Source organism: Prionailurus bengalensis, chromosome A2, assembly GCF_016509475.1.
Source record: "Prionailurus bengalensis isolate Pbe53 chromosome A2, Fcat_Pben_1.1_paternal_pri, whole genome shotgun sequence".
Taxonomy (NCBI): domain Eukaryota; kingdom Metazoa; phylum Chordata; class Mammalia; order Carnivora; family Felidae; genus Prionailurus; species Prionailurus bengalensis.
In genome coordinates this window covers 98,471,625-98,485,401 of record NC_057348.1, presented here as the reverse complement: position 1 = coordinate 98,485,401, position 13,777 = coordinate 98,471,625, and the positions used below count along the sequence as shown (strand labels likewise).

At 39.6% G+C, this 13,777-nt stretch overlaps 1 protein-coding gene and 1 non-coding gene across 5 annotated transcripts in view; both read right to left on the bottom strand.

The window, feature by feature from the left end:
- The window catches only part of DYNC1I1 (dynein cytoplasmic 1 intermediate chain 1), a 319,773-nt gene that overhangs the window by 101,012 nt on the left and 204,984 nt on the right, over positions 1 to 13,777 (bottom strand). For all 4 annotated transcript variants that reach the window (XM_043588924.1, XM_043588927.1, XM_043588926.1 and 1 more), the window contains one exon: positions 12,982 to 13,107. In XM_043588924.1, coding sequence (XP_043444859.1) covers positions 12,982 to 13,107 — 126 coding nt within the window. The remainder of the gene's footprint in view (positions 1 to 12,981; positions 13,108 to 13,777) is intronic.
- LOC122488836 lies at positions 4,606 to 4,759 on the bottom strand. The gene has a single exon (XR_006298750.1). It is a non-coding gene; the product is annotated as a small nucleolar RNA SNORA62/SNORA6 family (small nucleolar RNA).

The following is a 13,777-nucleotide window of genomic DNA, read 5'->3' as shown; positions in this document are numbered from 1 at the left end:
TGCACGTGCGTGCGTGCTTGTACTTTGCTGCTAACAGAGCACATTTGCTTTGACTGTGGAGCTCTTTCCAGACATTAAAAGCCACAATTCTAGTTTTTATACTTAGAAAACACTCAAAATGTGTTTCTTTCTAGGGGAAAAAATACTGTGCCACCTTTGAGAGTCAAGCCCTTTGAATCCCATCAACTGTTGTGGGAAAACTTCTGATTCTATTTTTGCAGAATCTTTGTCTCGTATTTTCTGAAAGGCTTTGAGCTCTTGCACGCACAATCTTCTAGTGGCAATTTTAGCACAGTTGAATGCTTTTATTTGTGTGGCAGGTAGGACACACAATAATACACACCACTAAATTAATACTGTTCCCATACAAAAATTTTTTTCTAGGACCTGCTTGCTGGTTGCCTCACTGTGGGATCAGAAGGTGGGATACTTTGATTTTAAACACAAGGGAAGGGACAGTGGGAACCAGGCTTTTAGTGATGGAGCTTTTCAGGGCCCCAGGGTAACTGTTACACATCTCGTGTGGAAGAACACAGTGTGTGACATCAGTGTCCACACACAGCCCCCACTGAGATTAAAAACCACATATAAGGCAAAATAATTTACTAAAATGTTGATAAGAGCACTCTGTTTACAAAACATGTGCAGGGGGAAAAGCTGACTAAGTCAAAGGGAAAACTTGCGTGTAAGCTGCTTATCAACTATCCTTAGTAAGGTGAGGAGATCTTGGCAGCACTTTGGGGGACATTTTGACTTCTCTTTGCTTCATGCTCTGGAGTTATTTTTTCTATTTTTTTTTCATGCTGTCTCTGTAACACAACCTCTTTACACAGTTTATCTCAGGAAATGACAATTGGCCGTCGAATCCCATACAAATTGATTGGATATGACAGCTCAAAGGAATAAATATTCTGCAGGGAAGAAAGTTTCTACTTATACTCTTGTATTTTCAATCCTTTTTTTTTTTTTTTACCCCTTCTTCCTTAATTTTATTATTTCAATTAGATCATTTAAAAATCAACACATCACATACCAACCTCCCCTAAGAGCAATCATAAGATTTGATGATTTTTCTGATACACAGGCTAGGGTTTCAAATTTGCATTATTTTATCTACTGAATTAACTATGAATTCTAAACCAAACTAATGCTGCCATGTGTTTTTAAACATCTCTAATCTAAACCATCTGGAGAGGCATGGTTTTGCAAAGGCATCCTTTTCAGGACACTCTGTGGATTTTGTCACTGCTTGAGGTTTTGGCAAACCATCAACATTACTATAATTCTCTTTTATGAAATATAGCTTTTGACTAGGATTTTAGAGTCTTGGGTGTGTGCGTGTGTATTTATATGAGTGTGGGCACTTGTGTGGAGTTTTTGCTTCTGTCCCTTTCTTTTTTCAGAAGATGATATTTACAATAAACTTATTTTACTTTTTTAAACTTATTTAAAGAAACAAAGGTTTTTATTGCATATAAGGAATAAATTTTATTTCATCTACTCAACATAATGTCAGACCAAGTTATTAAGAAATGGAGAAGGACTAAGGAATCTACTCCTGAAATCATTGTTGCACTATATGCTAACTAATTTTGATGTAAATTAAAAAATAAATAAATAAAATTAAAAAAAAAAAAGAAGTGGAGAAGGACTTTTAAATAACCCACCTTACTGGATGTAGGTGCTGGGTATACTTTCTAAACAACTCATTAGAAGAAAACATATCAGCTTTAGAAACCACAACAAAAAAAGTGTAGATATAAAATTATTATGGCAACAATGATTTGTGGGCATGTAAGATATGAACTCAACACATTTATAAGGAGATTACAACTGAAAATTGACTAAGCTAAATATTTTGCCTTATTTCTTTGGCTCTAATGCCCATTTCCTTTAAAAATTAGAAATCAAATACAAGCATGGTAAAAGCAAAGTGTAGACTACTTATTACAACAAAGGTTAGAAAATTTCTCCCGGAAGTAAGGATGATGATTCTACTTCCACGGATTCTCTTCAATAATAGTGCTTTCAGGTAATTTCAAGAATTAATCACAAAAAAATGGAATGGATAGCCTTTTGTTGAGAGTCATTGTCTGAAATCAATTAAAATAATAATGTGACTAATGGGGAATATGTACATCTCTGTAAGTTATAACGACATGGCATGTTCAAACAACCTCTTTCATCCAAAAATATTAGGCAACTTAAAGATACACATAAATCAAAAGGTTTTGGTCAAGTTTGTAGAGGGGAAAAAAGGTCTATTTTTAAGAAATACAATGGCCTGGATTCCAGAAATGGATCTGTGCTTATGAGATAAAGATGCCAAAGCAATGCACTAGCACTCCTCTCAGAGGTGGTAGCACCTAGAACACTCTCAGTGGGTGCTAATGTGGCCTGGGGCAATACTACAGCCCACCTTTCTGTTGTTCACTGTTTCCTTTCCCAAAATGACATCCTCCATAGCTACAACTTTGAGGGAGAGGGTTCCTTCTGAGACTCCTTTTTTTTTTTTTTTTTAAGAATTCCTGATATTTTTTTTTAACTTGTTTTATTTTTTTTAATCTACATCCAAATTAGTTAGCATATAGTACAATAATGATTTCAGGAGTAGATTCCTTAGTGCCCCTTACCCTTTTAGCCCATCTCCCCTCCCACAACCCCTCCAGGAACCCTCAGTTTGTTCTCCATATTTATGAGTCTCTTCTGTTTTGTCCCCCTCCTTGTTTTTATATTATTTTTGTTTCCCTTCCCTTATGGTCATCTTTTTTTTGTCTCTTAAAGCCCTAATATGAGTGAAGTCATAGGATTTTTGTCTTTGACTGACTAATTTCACTTAGCATAATACCCTCTAGTTCCATCTACATAGTTGCAAATGGCAAGATTTCATCCTTTTTCATTTCTGAGTAATGCTCCATTGTGTGTGTGTATATATATATATGCATATATACATATATATACATATATACATATATACATATATATGTGTGTGCATATATATATATATATATATATATATACCACATCTTTTTTATCCATTCATCCATCGATGGACATTTGGGCTCTTTCCATACTTTAGCTATTGTTGATAGTGCTGCTATAAACATTGGGGTGCCTATGTCCCTTCGAAATAGCACACCTGTATCCTGTGGATAAATGCCTAGTGGGCAATTGCTGGGTTGTAGGGTAGTTCTATTTTTAGTTTTTTGAAGAACCTCAATATTGTTTTGCAGAGTGGCTGCACCGGCTTGCATTCCCATCCTGATATTCTTTCAAACCTGCTTCTGTCTATATTAAAATGCTGAAGGATAAAGGAAAAGCACAGTCTGATATTCCAGAGAATGAAAGCCCCATGTAGGGGGGCCCTGGGTCATATGTCTTTAGGAGGGACAGCTCTTAACAGGCATGCTAATTTGGTCTTGGAGGAAAGTAGAACATTTGTCAACCCCATCTTCCTTACTCTTGCTTCAGGGTCTCCAGAGTGGGTTCAGTATGGCAAATGGCCAGCTAGTCTATATAGACTTCAGTGAAGCCATATGAGCTATGTAGAGACCAAGGGGTTCCTTTATGAAGCCTGTGCCTGAGGCAGTCAGTATGAGAAATTAAGCCAAAGAAGCAAATACATCTGTACCTAGCACATGGTGGAAGCAGAGTAGCAGGGATGATATTGAAGCTGTGCACACCAGTACAGCATTACCTGTTATCAAAATTTCAAGATCATTTTGTGCTTGTTGGTAAGATGCCTTCCTCATGTTCTCCCAGTGCTCCCCTGCTTCCCAGTCACCCTGGTCCCTTCCTCCTGCACCTCTAAGTCACCATCTCCCCCATTCAACAACTACAGATGGAACACCTAATACAAAGCAGGGCCACATCTGTGCTATCTGGATGGTGCCATACAGATTACTACATATTTGGAATTTCATTCCTGCATGTTACATCACGGTAGCTGACACTGAGCAAGCACATACTCTGTGCCTGCCACTAAGTGCTTTATATATATTCATTTATTTTACTGTCGTGTATGACTTGCCCATGGTCACAGAGCTTCTAGGTGGTGGGACCCAAATTACAATCCCAGGCTGTATGGCCTTATATAGTGTTTACCTGTCTCCTAGGACCCAGTAAGTATCTCATCATCATCATGTTATGAAACAAACATTTAAATGATTGAGATAAGAGAATTTTGGAATTGTCTCAGATTCCCTCTTCACCTGGCAGATCATACAAAAAGCACACACAGGGATCTGACCAATGTGAGGGGAACTGGCCGAGTGATGGGAAATAAGGCATGGTGGGGCCTGGGAAAAAGTGAATAGCTCTTGGGGAGGGAGGCGGCTTCTTCCCAGCTCCAGCAAACTGCTGTGAGGACCTGGTCATGGTGGGTACTCCATAAATATCTGTTGAATGAGTGAATAAGTGAATGAGTGAATGAATGAATCTAAGTTAGGTGAAATTCTTTAGGAATATATTCAAGCAAGAAAAATAAGAATGCCAAGGTTTAAGCTTCTTCCCACGTGACCATCATGCAATGATACTGAAACAACCATATGTAAAGAAATGTTCACCTACTACTATAAACCAAATTGTATCCCCCACATTTTTTTTACTTGTAGAAAGAATTACCATCAAACTCCACTCATTGGGCCAGAGAGCCTTGTGGTGTTAGCAAAAGACTTGCCCTTCATGTAACGCACTACCAACACTTGTGAGTTCTTCGGCCAGCCAGCAGCTTCAACTCCAAGCTCTCACAATGTCCAGATTCCTTCACAAACATATGTTGAAGTCCTACCCCTCAATGTGTTTTTAATGGGAGATGGGGCTTTTGAGGTAATTGGCTTTAGATAAGGTCATGAGGATGAGTCCTCATGATGCTATTAGGCACCAGAAGAGCTTGCTTTCTTTCTCCCTCTCTCTGCCAAGTGAGGATATATCCAGAAGGCAGGTGTCTATAAACCAGGAAGAGAATCCTCACCAGACACCAACATAGCTGGCACCTTGATCTTGGGCCTACCAGTCTCCAGAATGATGGGAAAATTATTTTCTGTTGTTTAAGCTACCCAGTCTATGGCATTTTTTTATGGCAGCCCCAGCAGATTAATACCCCTATAGAATCTCTTTTATCCCGACAATAATCTTCAGAGGTAAATAGAATTCGTTCCCTGAGAACACCCGTTCCCCTTAGACCGAGGCTACCCTGACCTCAGTGAATGGCTGGGTGGCAGGGTGGTGAGGACAAAGGGAGGGACAGGCTAGAAAGCTTGCTCATATTGCCGTCTGGCTCTCATTGCACAGCATCAGTAATTCCTGGGGCAATTCTCTGATGAGGCACACCTGGAGAAAGCCCAGTTCAGACAGTATTAGTCCAGGGCATGGGAAAGGAAAGAAGGGCATTCAGGGACTGAATAATCTTCAGTGTTGGGGTTCTGTGCCTTCAGTAATATATGCACATGAATGGGGCAGAGCAGACACTAGTTAGTCTCAGGTTTCATCATAATATTACACTGCAGCATGATCACTTGCAATATGAGATGGCAAGACAAAGGAAACACTTAAGAAATGATCTGTTCAAAGGTGTATTCTCATGGCATTCTCTGTATCAAATAGCTCACTTGGTCCCTCGTAAGGTGTACAGCCTCCTTCATTGCTATTTTCAGATAATGGATCGTCTACGATACAATCCGTTTTGCTATAATCCTGCTGATAATTCTAATTTCCCTAGATGGATTCCAATGGTCAATTCTGCTTGTGCTATTTTTGGGGGAGAAGATTCCAGAAAGAGGGCAGATAAAGAGTGAGAGCTGGCAAGGCATTTTCCCTGCTTCCAGCTTCCTGGGCCAAAAGAGAAAAAGAAGCCCCTGCTGTTTGATTTAATAAGGATCAGTGTCTAGCTCAAGCCTCAATCATCAGACCAGTCATACTCAATTGGTATAAAAGAAGTATTTCCGAATGTCCGTGTTTCATTTCAGCACGTACATGTAAACTCCCTTAGGGTTTTTTCTAAAGGCACAAAACAGCCGCTGTGCTGCTGTTCCTCTTGTCCCGTCTATATAACTTGTATCTTTTTTGTAAGAGCTTAATTTTACATTTACACCATATGCATTCTTCAATTTTCCATAACTGTGTACTTCAAAAAGTGTATCACAATCTACACAGCAATGGTTGAGGTGTCCTCTTCCGGGCTTCTCCAGCCTGCAGTACCTTCATCATCACAATGAAAACTGGGTTTTAATTACATTAGTTAGCATGTTCTTTGTCCACTTTGTTCTCTAATGACTAAGCACCTATTATATACTTTGATTTTGTCACCCCGGGAACTCATTTTGAATATAGAGTCCTACTTGTCAGAGAACTTTCTTTTCCTTCATCCTGTTACCCTTAAAGGTAAAAACTGCCAGTTATTTTACCAGCAAAACATGGGTTTATTCAGGAAAAAACAGAATTGCAATCCAAGACAAACAAGGTGTAGCAAAGCCATAGGCAAGTGGGGGAACAAAGGAGAGGCATGCTTTTTGAGGAGAAAAGGGGTAAGTTGGGAAGGCTGTTGTGAACTAAAATCCACTGGAGTAACCTGGGAGCTCAAAGTGTGGTGGCTTTTCATTGACTGTTGCCCGTGCGGGGGATGAGGAAAGTGCTTCCTCCCCTGGCTGGAGTAGTAGAGCAGCATCCTTGTGCAAGGTCAAGTCCGTCTCTTCCTCTTGGGTCTGCAATTGACTATGAGCCATAGGGCATGCATGAGACCTCCCCCTGTCAAAACCTCCTGACTATTTTAGTGAAGTTTCCTGTTATTAATTTTCATAATCCCCTCCTCTTTTTTACTTCTACTAAGTAACCTCTCCTTGCTATATTCCAGAGAAAAGCTTAGAAAATACTTTTTCTTTCCTTTTTTTTTTTTTGTTTTTATCAGCCAGGCCATATGAAAGTTACCCTTCCTTTAAGTAAAATAAAAATCCCTGAGCGAGATTCTAACAATTCTATGGTCATAATACTCCTTGGAAGATGCATTTAAATTAATTTATGTCTTTGTGCCTATAGCTGTTTTGTTGACTTGGATTATGGACCACCAGCTGGCCTGGGGAAGGGACAAAAACTGATGGAAGAAGAAATCAAGTTCATTGCAATAAACCTCATAATTCCATTGAGATGGCAGGAAGTCTCTTTTCCACAACGTGACAACATGGCCTCGATGACTCCCCCAGGTGACTCAGCAGTGTGGTCAGCTAGGACCAGGGCTGCAAGTCCTGACTTTCCGTCCCCCTGCTGACCACCAGTCTACATTCCCTCCTGTGTTATCATCACTCTTCATGAGGGCAGCTCTCTTCACGGTCAGCGGGAACCTCACCCAGAACCAAACACTGTAAGGCCAAAAGCCATGAATTGCAATCTCATCTGTACCCTTTACAGAATCTTAAGGAGAAGCAAAGCCACACATAAGAAGAAAGTTAAGTGAGGATTTTAAACACTGGCACCAATGAAATGAGTTGGGATCACTCCACTTCCCGGTTCTGCTTTCCCTCTGAAATGAGGAGGGTTTCAGGTCATTGTCAGTTTCAGGCCATTGTCAAATAATCTTTAAAAAGAGAATGCTAAGAACAAAGAAACCAAATCAGGAAAAAATAAAAGTAAAAATAAAAACCTCTGACCAAGCCAAGCCTCTAAATATAGCTTTTCCACTTACCTCAATGCAGATAATTCTAAGATCTATATTCCTGATTCTATTCATTCCATTTAAAAGAGAAAGACCACACCAGGGTAAGCAATGCAGGGTGGTCAGAATGCATAATCTAATGACAGTGTGTGCAAGCCACTACAGAAGATGTCAGGAGCACTGCCAGACTGTGTGGTGGGCTGACTGGCTGATTTCTATGCACAGTCCACCAATGTTTTCCAAGTATGGACACAGCTCTTACAGAAATGAAAATAGAAAATGCAGGACCAGAGCCCACACTAAAAATTCAGTTTAGCAAAGACATGAAACTGCCCATGGAAGTAAAAGGTATTTGGCCTTGCTTTTCTTAACAGGGAGAAACGAATCTTCATACTGCAATCTTTTTATGATTAGGATAAAAGCCTGTCAGTCTTTGCAAAAGAACACTGAGCTGATGTCTGTGTTTTCTGCATTTGCTTTCTAGGGCCTGAAATAATGCTTTTCTGAGCTATTGGATTTGTTTGCAATTATAGTGTTCTGGAGATTATGAAGAATCAACAAAGATCAGCAAGAAATGGATAACTAACGCAATATTTAAAAATGATAACAGTATAGTCATCAAAAGGCACCCATTGCTTCTTCCTATCTACACTCCTTTTTCCTACTAAGCAAACTCTCTAACTTTGAAATTACTGGAACATCACAGATGAATGAGGAAGCACATTCAGACTACCTGATTTTAGCGAGATAGTGTCTAGAAGGGACCAGTTGTAGTAAGTAAATTTTACCGAAGATCAGAAAGGTTGTAGAAGAAAAGTGATAGGTCAGTGAGTTGTGGTTTTGGTTCTTATCCTATGTATTTTAATTCTGTGGGCTCTCCAAATTCTCCTTTATGTTGAGAAGATGGTAAGGAGAGCTATGGTAAGGGCCATGTCTAACTGATCTCTTATAAAATGGCAGGCTGCCGAAAATACATCTTGTATGAACTACACAGCCTTTGCTCTCAAGCCCCACCTGGCCCCATCACTGTGGAGCATGGCCTAGCTGATGGCATGATATAGCTGGTAGAATGGGCCTTGGTTCCAGTATTGGTTCTACTGCTCATGAGCTGCAGAACTCTTCAAGTACAACAAAGAAGTAACATCTTGGCTCCTTCCCTGTTGTAAGGATCAATGAGATGATAAAGGGAGAAGCACAAAAAACGTAAATTATTTGAGTTCAGTGCATGGTAACCAAACTGCCCTTATTATTGCCCATCCCCCACAATAGTCATCCGCTAACTCATCTATGACTTCTCTGGCTGCCAAGTTACCCCTGGTTTGGTCTCCCACTAGCTCAGGCATACTCAATATTATAGCACTTAGGTTTTCTTTTGGTAGCTACTGGTATTACCTGGCTTTTATCCTACTTTCGAGGATATCCACTTAGCAAGGTGTCTCACTATCCCAAAATAAATGGTACTCTCCAATTCATATTCTCTCTATGTCATATTCAAGGGGGTCTTGAGCCCATTCCTGGAAAAACAACTCTGGGTCTTCTGATCATTCACCACAGAGGCAGATCCCAGCAATGAGTGAGTTGAGGAAAAGAGTGTGGGTCTCCGGGGCGAGGATGGGTAAGTGGGAAGGGGCAGGGGCAGGGGAATTTGTTAGGAAATTTCTCAGTTTGAGTCAAGTAGGAGATCAGTGTCAGAAAAATAAAGTCAAGACACAGAGCTCTAGTTTGGGTCAAAGAGGAAAAGGGACGTGTGGGGCAAGAAGAAAAGTCCCACACTTCCAAATAAAACAGCCAACTAGTTTTGCCACCTTATCATCCCCCTTCTTCATATCTCTTCTACATCCTGGTAGTCCCTGCATATTCATATTACTGCCTATTCAAATGAGCTGGCAGCTTTTAAAAATGCCCAGGCTGGACCTCAGACTAATGAAATCAGAATCTCTGTTGGTGGAATGCAGACATCACTAGTTCTTAGAGGTCCAGGTGATTGCAGTATCAGATAAGAAGGTGAAAGCAGCTCTGATCCATTTCTTCTCTATTCACCCATCCCCCATGACACATAGCTAGAGATGTTACCTGGCTGAATCCCCTACTAATGTGGCAGGAGGCGGGGGGCACCTGGGTGGCGCAGTTGGTTAAGCGTCCGACTTCAGCCAGGTCACGATCTCGCGGTCTGTGAGTTCGAGCCCCGCGTCAGGCTCTGGGCTGATGGCTCAGAGCCTGGAGCCTGTTTCCGATTCTGTGTCTCCCTCTCTCTCTGCCCCTCCCCCATTCATGCTCTGTCTCTCTCTGTCCCAAAAAAAAAAATAAATAAAAAAAAATAATGTGGCAGGAGGCAATACATGTGCTTTGTGGTAAAAAAGACCTGATTTCAAAATTGGCTTTGCTATTCACAGATACCTGCCCTAGTTTCATGACTTCTCTGAGCTGCGGGTTCTCATCAGGAGAGTAACAGGGCTTTATGACAGTGAATGTAAAGATATAAAGAGTAGATTCTCAATACGTGTTAGTACCTTTTTTTTTTTTAATAAATTCAATGTCATGGAGACATTTTCCATGTCCTCAAATTATTGCTTTTTCTCATGTCTTAGGAAAGCTCCCACTCACTTAAAGTCTAATAATTTCAAGGTTGATCTCTCTAGGTATATTTGCTTATTAGCCCAAAGTGATATGGAATTAGTAGCACTCCAGGAGTTATTAAAGACATTGATTTCCTGGATCGCTCTGAGGTGAAATTCAGGTATGATGGTTAATTTTATGTGTCAACTTGGGTAAGCTATGGCACCCAGGTTTTGGTCAAATACAAGTCTAAATGCGGGTATGAAGGTTTTTTAAATGTAATTTACATGTAAATCAATAGACTTTGAGCAAAGTAGATTATCCTCCATAATGTGGATGGGCCTCATCCAATCAGTTTAAGGCCTTAAGAGCAAAGACCAGTTTCCTGAAGAAGTACCAATTCTAAACCTCTGTCTCTGTCTTTATATCTATCTATCTATCTATCTATCTCCTATTGGTTCTATTTCTCTGGAGAAGTCTGACTAATAATACAACAGGGATCCTCAGAAGGGCTTCATAATAATGTTTGCTGTGCCCACTTCCTCCTTTTCCTCCACTTCAGAGAGGGATCAAAGCTCTTTCTCGTTCACCTTCCCAAAGTTGGTGATACATTCTACCCCCTACACTTAGGTCAATTTAAGAGAAATAATCTAGGATCAGAAACTAGGTACTGTGATGGTATTTAGCAATTAGGTTTCCTTAAGATTTTATAAATGCGTCTTTCATGAATATGAAGGGCCATTTATATGAACTACTTGTTTATATCTGAGTAGCACAGTCATGATGTTCAATATCTTGAAATGTGTGTGGTTAAATTCTGTAGCTATCATTTGATACCTAGAATATCAGAGTCTTCTCGGTCTTTTGCACATGTCATTTAACCAACTCCAAAGTTTAAAAGTATTAGAATCCTCACTTTTCTCCCAGTGAGAAGGCTGGACAGAGTTTAGAACCTTCTGGTCACCATAAGAAGTGAAGATAATAATAGGAATTTGGGGGATAACGGAGATATTTTAGTCAACATCTTTTGGTCAGATATGGAGGGTACCTCTTTTTTTTTTTTAATCAAGAGTTTATTTTCTTCTAAAATACATATACTGGATCATTTAAGGGAGAAACTAAAAATGATATTAAATGTGCACTGGTGAAATCTTCAGTAAATGATCCCAAAGTTACCAGGACAGGAAACAGAGGATGCTCCTTTCAGTCAATACTGGTATTAACTATTGTGTGATAAAATAGTTAATTTTAAAATTCCAGGTAATTCCAAAGACCTAGGAAGTCTGCTGCTTCATTCAGCATTATTAGGTTCCTACTGACCCTTACTACGACGCAATGTTGTGAATAGTAAGCATATTATTAAGTGGTTATCGTCACAGGCTACCTATAGCCAGTTAATATAATAAATCTAAAATATAATAGACACGTACATTGAGCAAAACAATAAAATGTGTTACCTCATGTTTTTAAAAAATCAAGATAAGCCTTTAACAGAATGAAAGTAGCTTAAATGGCACTGTTTTACAAAAATGTGCTTCTGCTTATCCCATAATCCTTTCAGTATTTTCCTGGTAATTCAGCAAACTTCTTAAAACTGAACAAAATTAGGATTTTGTGCTTCTATGTTTACAGAAAGAGCATATCAAACTGACAAATTTGATAATCTTAAAAAAAAAGAAAGAAAAAACTGTTCTTATTTCAAAGGTCCAAAAAATAAGGGTTATTTACTATGCCAACCTAGACTTCTTGTTGTTTTTAAGATAGTAAATTAGAAAAACATGGCCAGAGTTAGAGGTTACTCAATCAGGTTGAAGCTGGGACTTTTATTCCAGCAGCTCCTGTTCCCCAAATTATATCTGATAATGTTCTAAGTCTAAACATATTTGAGTTCAAAATGATACTCAGCTCTTAGATATAAAATGTCACTAAGCTTCCAAATATCAACAGGTTTACCTACCCACCTCAGCTGGTGTATTTGTATTCAGAGTAATCTGCCACTCAGTACCTCTGAATTGTAATATTTGAGGAACTGAAACTTTGAGCTGGTATGTTTGTTTTGTATTTTCCTATGCATAATCACAGGATAGGAACATTAATAAAGGGGTTGGTGTATTGGCCACTGTGGAGGCCTATGATTTAGGTAGAGTCATGGCAACAAAGCAAAGCTGAAGGTGTGCAAGTGTAAAATAGACCTCAGCCTGTATTGTGTTGAATAGAAGAGAAGACAAATGTGCCAAAAGACACAAGGAGTAAAATATCCAAAACCGTTTGAAATGATCATTTCTCAAAATTCAAGAAAGGTTCATAAGTACTCCCCTACACCAACTACAAAAACATTATTATCTGGAAGCAAGATGGCACCTGTAAACTTAAAATTGGCCAAGTTCCTTTGAACTATATCTCAAAGAGAGGAAGAAGCTTGAAATGGTAGTGATCTGAGGATGTCCACGTGGGTTGGCAAGCATATGTTGCTGCTAAGCAGAGGAAGTGGTACACCAGGATTTCTTCATAAGCGTGAGCTCTTTATAAACTCATCCTCATGAGGGCTGTTTTAAATAGAAAGAAAATGACACACAGTCCCTGACCGGGCTTCCTAACTGTTTGGAAAGAGTTGCCACTTTCCCCAAACGTTAGGTTACTGTGGGGGAATTTTCCAAAACTGTCAACAATTCCATTTTTATACTGGGTTCTTCCTCTCCACATAAGACAGATGCAAGGCGGCATGAACTATATTTGGTCTTGTAGGAGACGTAAGTTATTTTTACTATGCTGACTCCTACCTGACAGTGAAAGACGTATTCTGGTGTGGTTTTCTTAAACTTCATGTTCCAGACCAAAGCCACTCCATCTGGTTCATGGGGAGCATCTTCATTGTTGTTGTAGGAAGCAACCATCAGCTCGGGGTACTGGATGGAAAAGGTCACAAGGATGAATTATGTCAAATTGCCAACATAAGGAAACTTCCTTATTCCTACAGACACATGCTATATTACATCATTTAAATGACACTGTTTTAAAAATATAATTTATTGTCAAATTGGCTAACATACAGTGTGTACAGTGTGCTCTTGGTTTTGGGGTAGATTCCTATGATTCATCGCTTACAAACAACACCCGGTGCTCATCTCAACAAGTGCCCTCCTCAATGCCCATCACCCATTTTCCTCTCCCCCCACCATTGGCCCTCAGTTTGTTCTCTGTATTTAAGAGTCTCTTATGGTTTGCCTCCTTCCCTCTGTGTTTGTAACTATTTTTTCCCCTTCCCTTCCCCCATGGTCTTCTGTTAAGTTTCCCAAGTTCCACATAGGAGTGAAAACATGATATCAGTCTTTCTCTGACTGACTTATTTCAGTTAGCATCCAGTTCCATCCACATTAGTGCAAATGGCAGGATTTCATTCTTTCTCATTGCCAAGTAGTATTCCATTGTACATATAAACCACATCTTCTTTATCCATTTATCAGTTGATGGACATCGAAGCTCTTTCCATAATTTGACTATTGTTGAAAGCACTGCTATAAACATTGGGGTACATGTGCCCCTGTGAATCAGCACTCCTGTATCCCTTAGATAAAT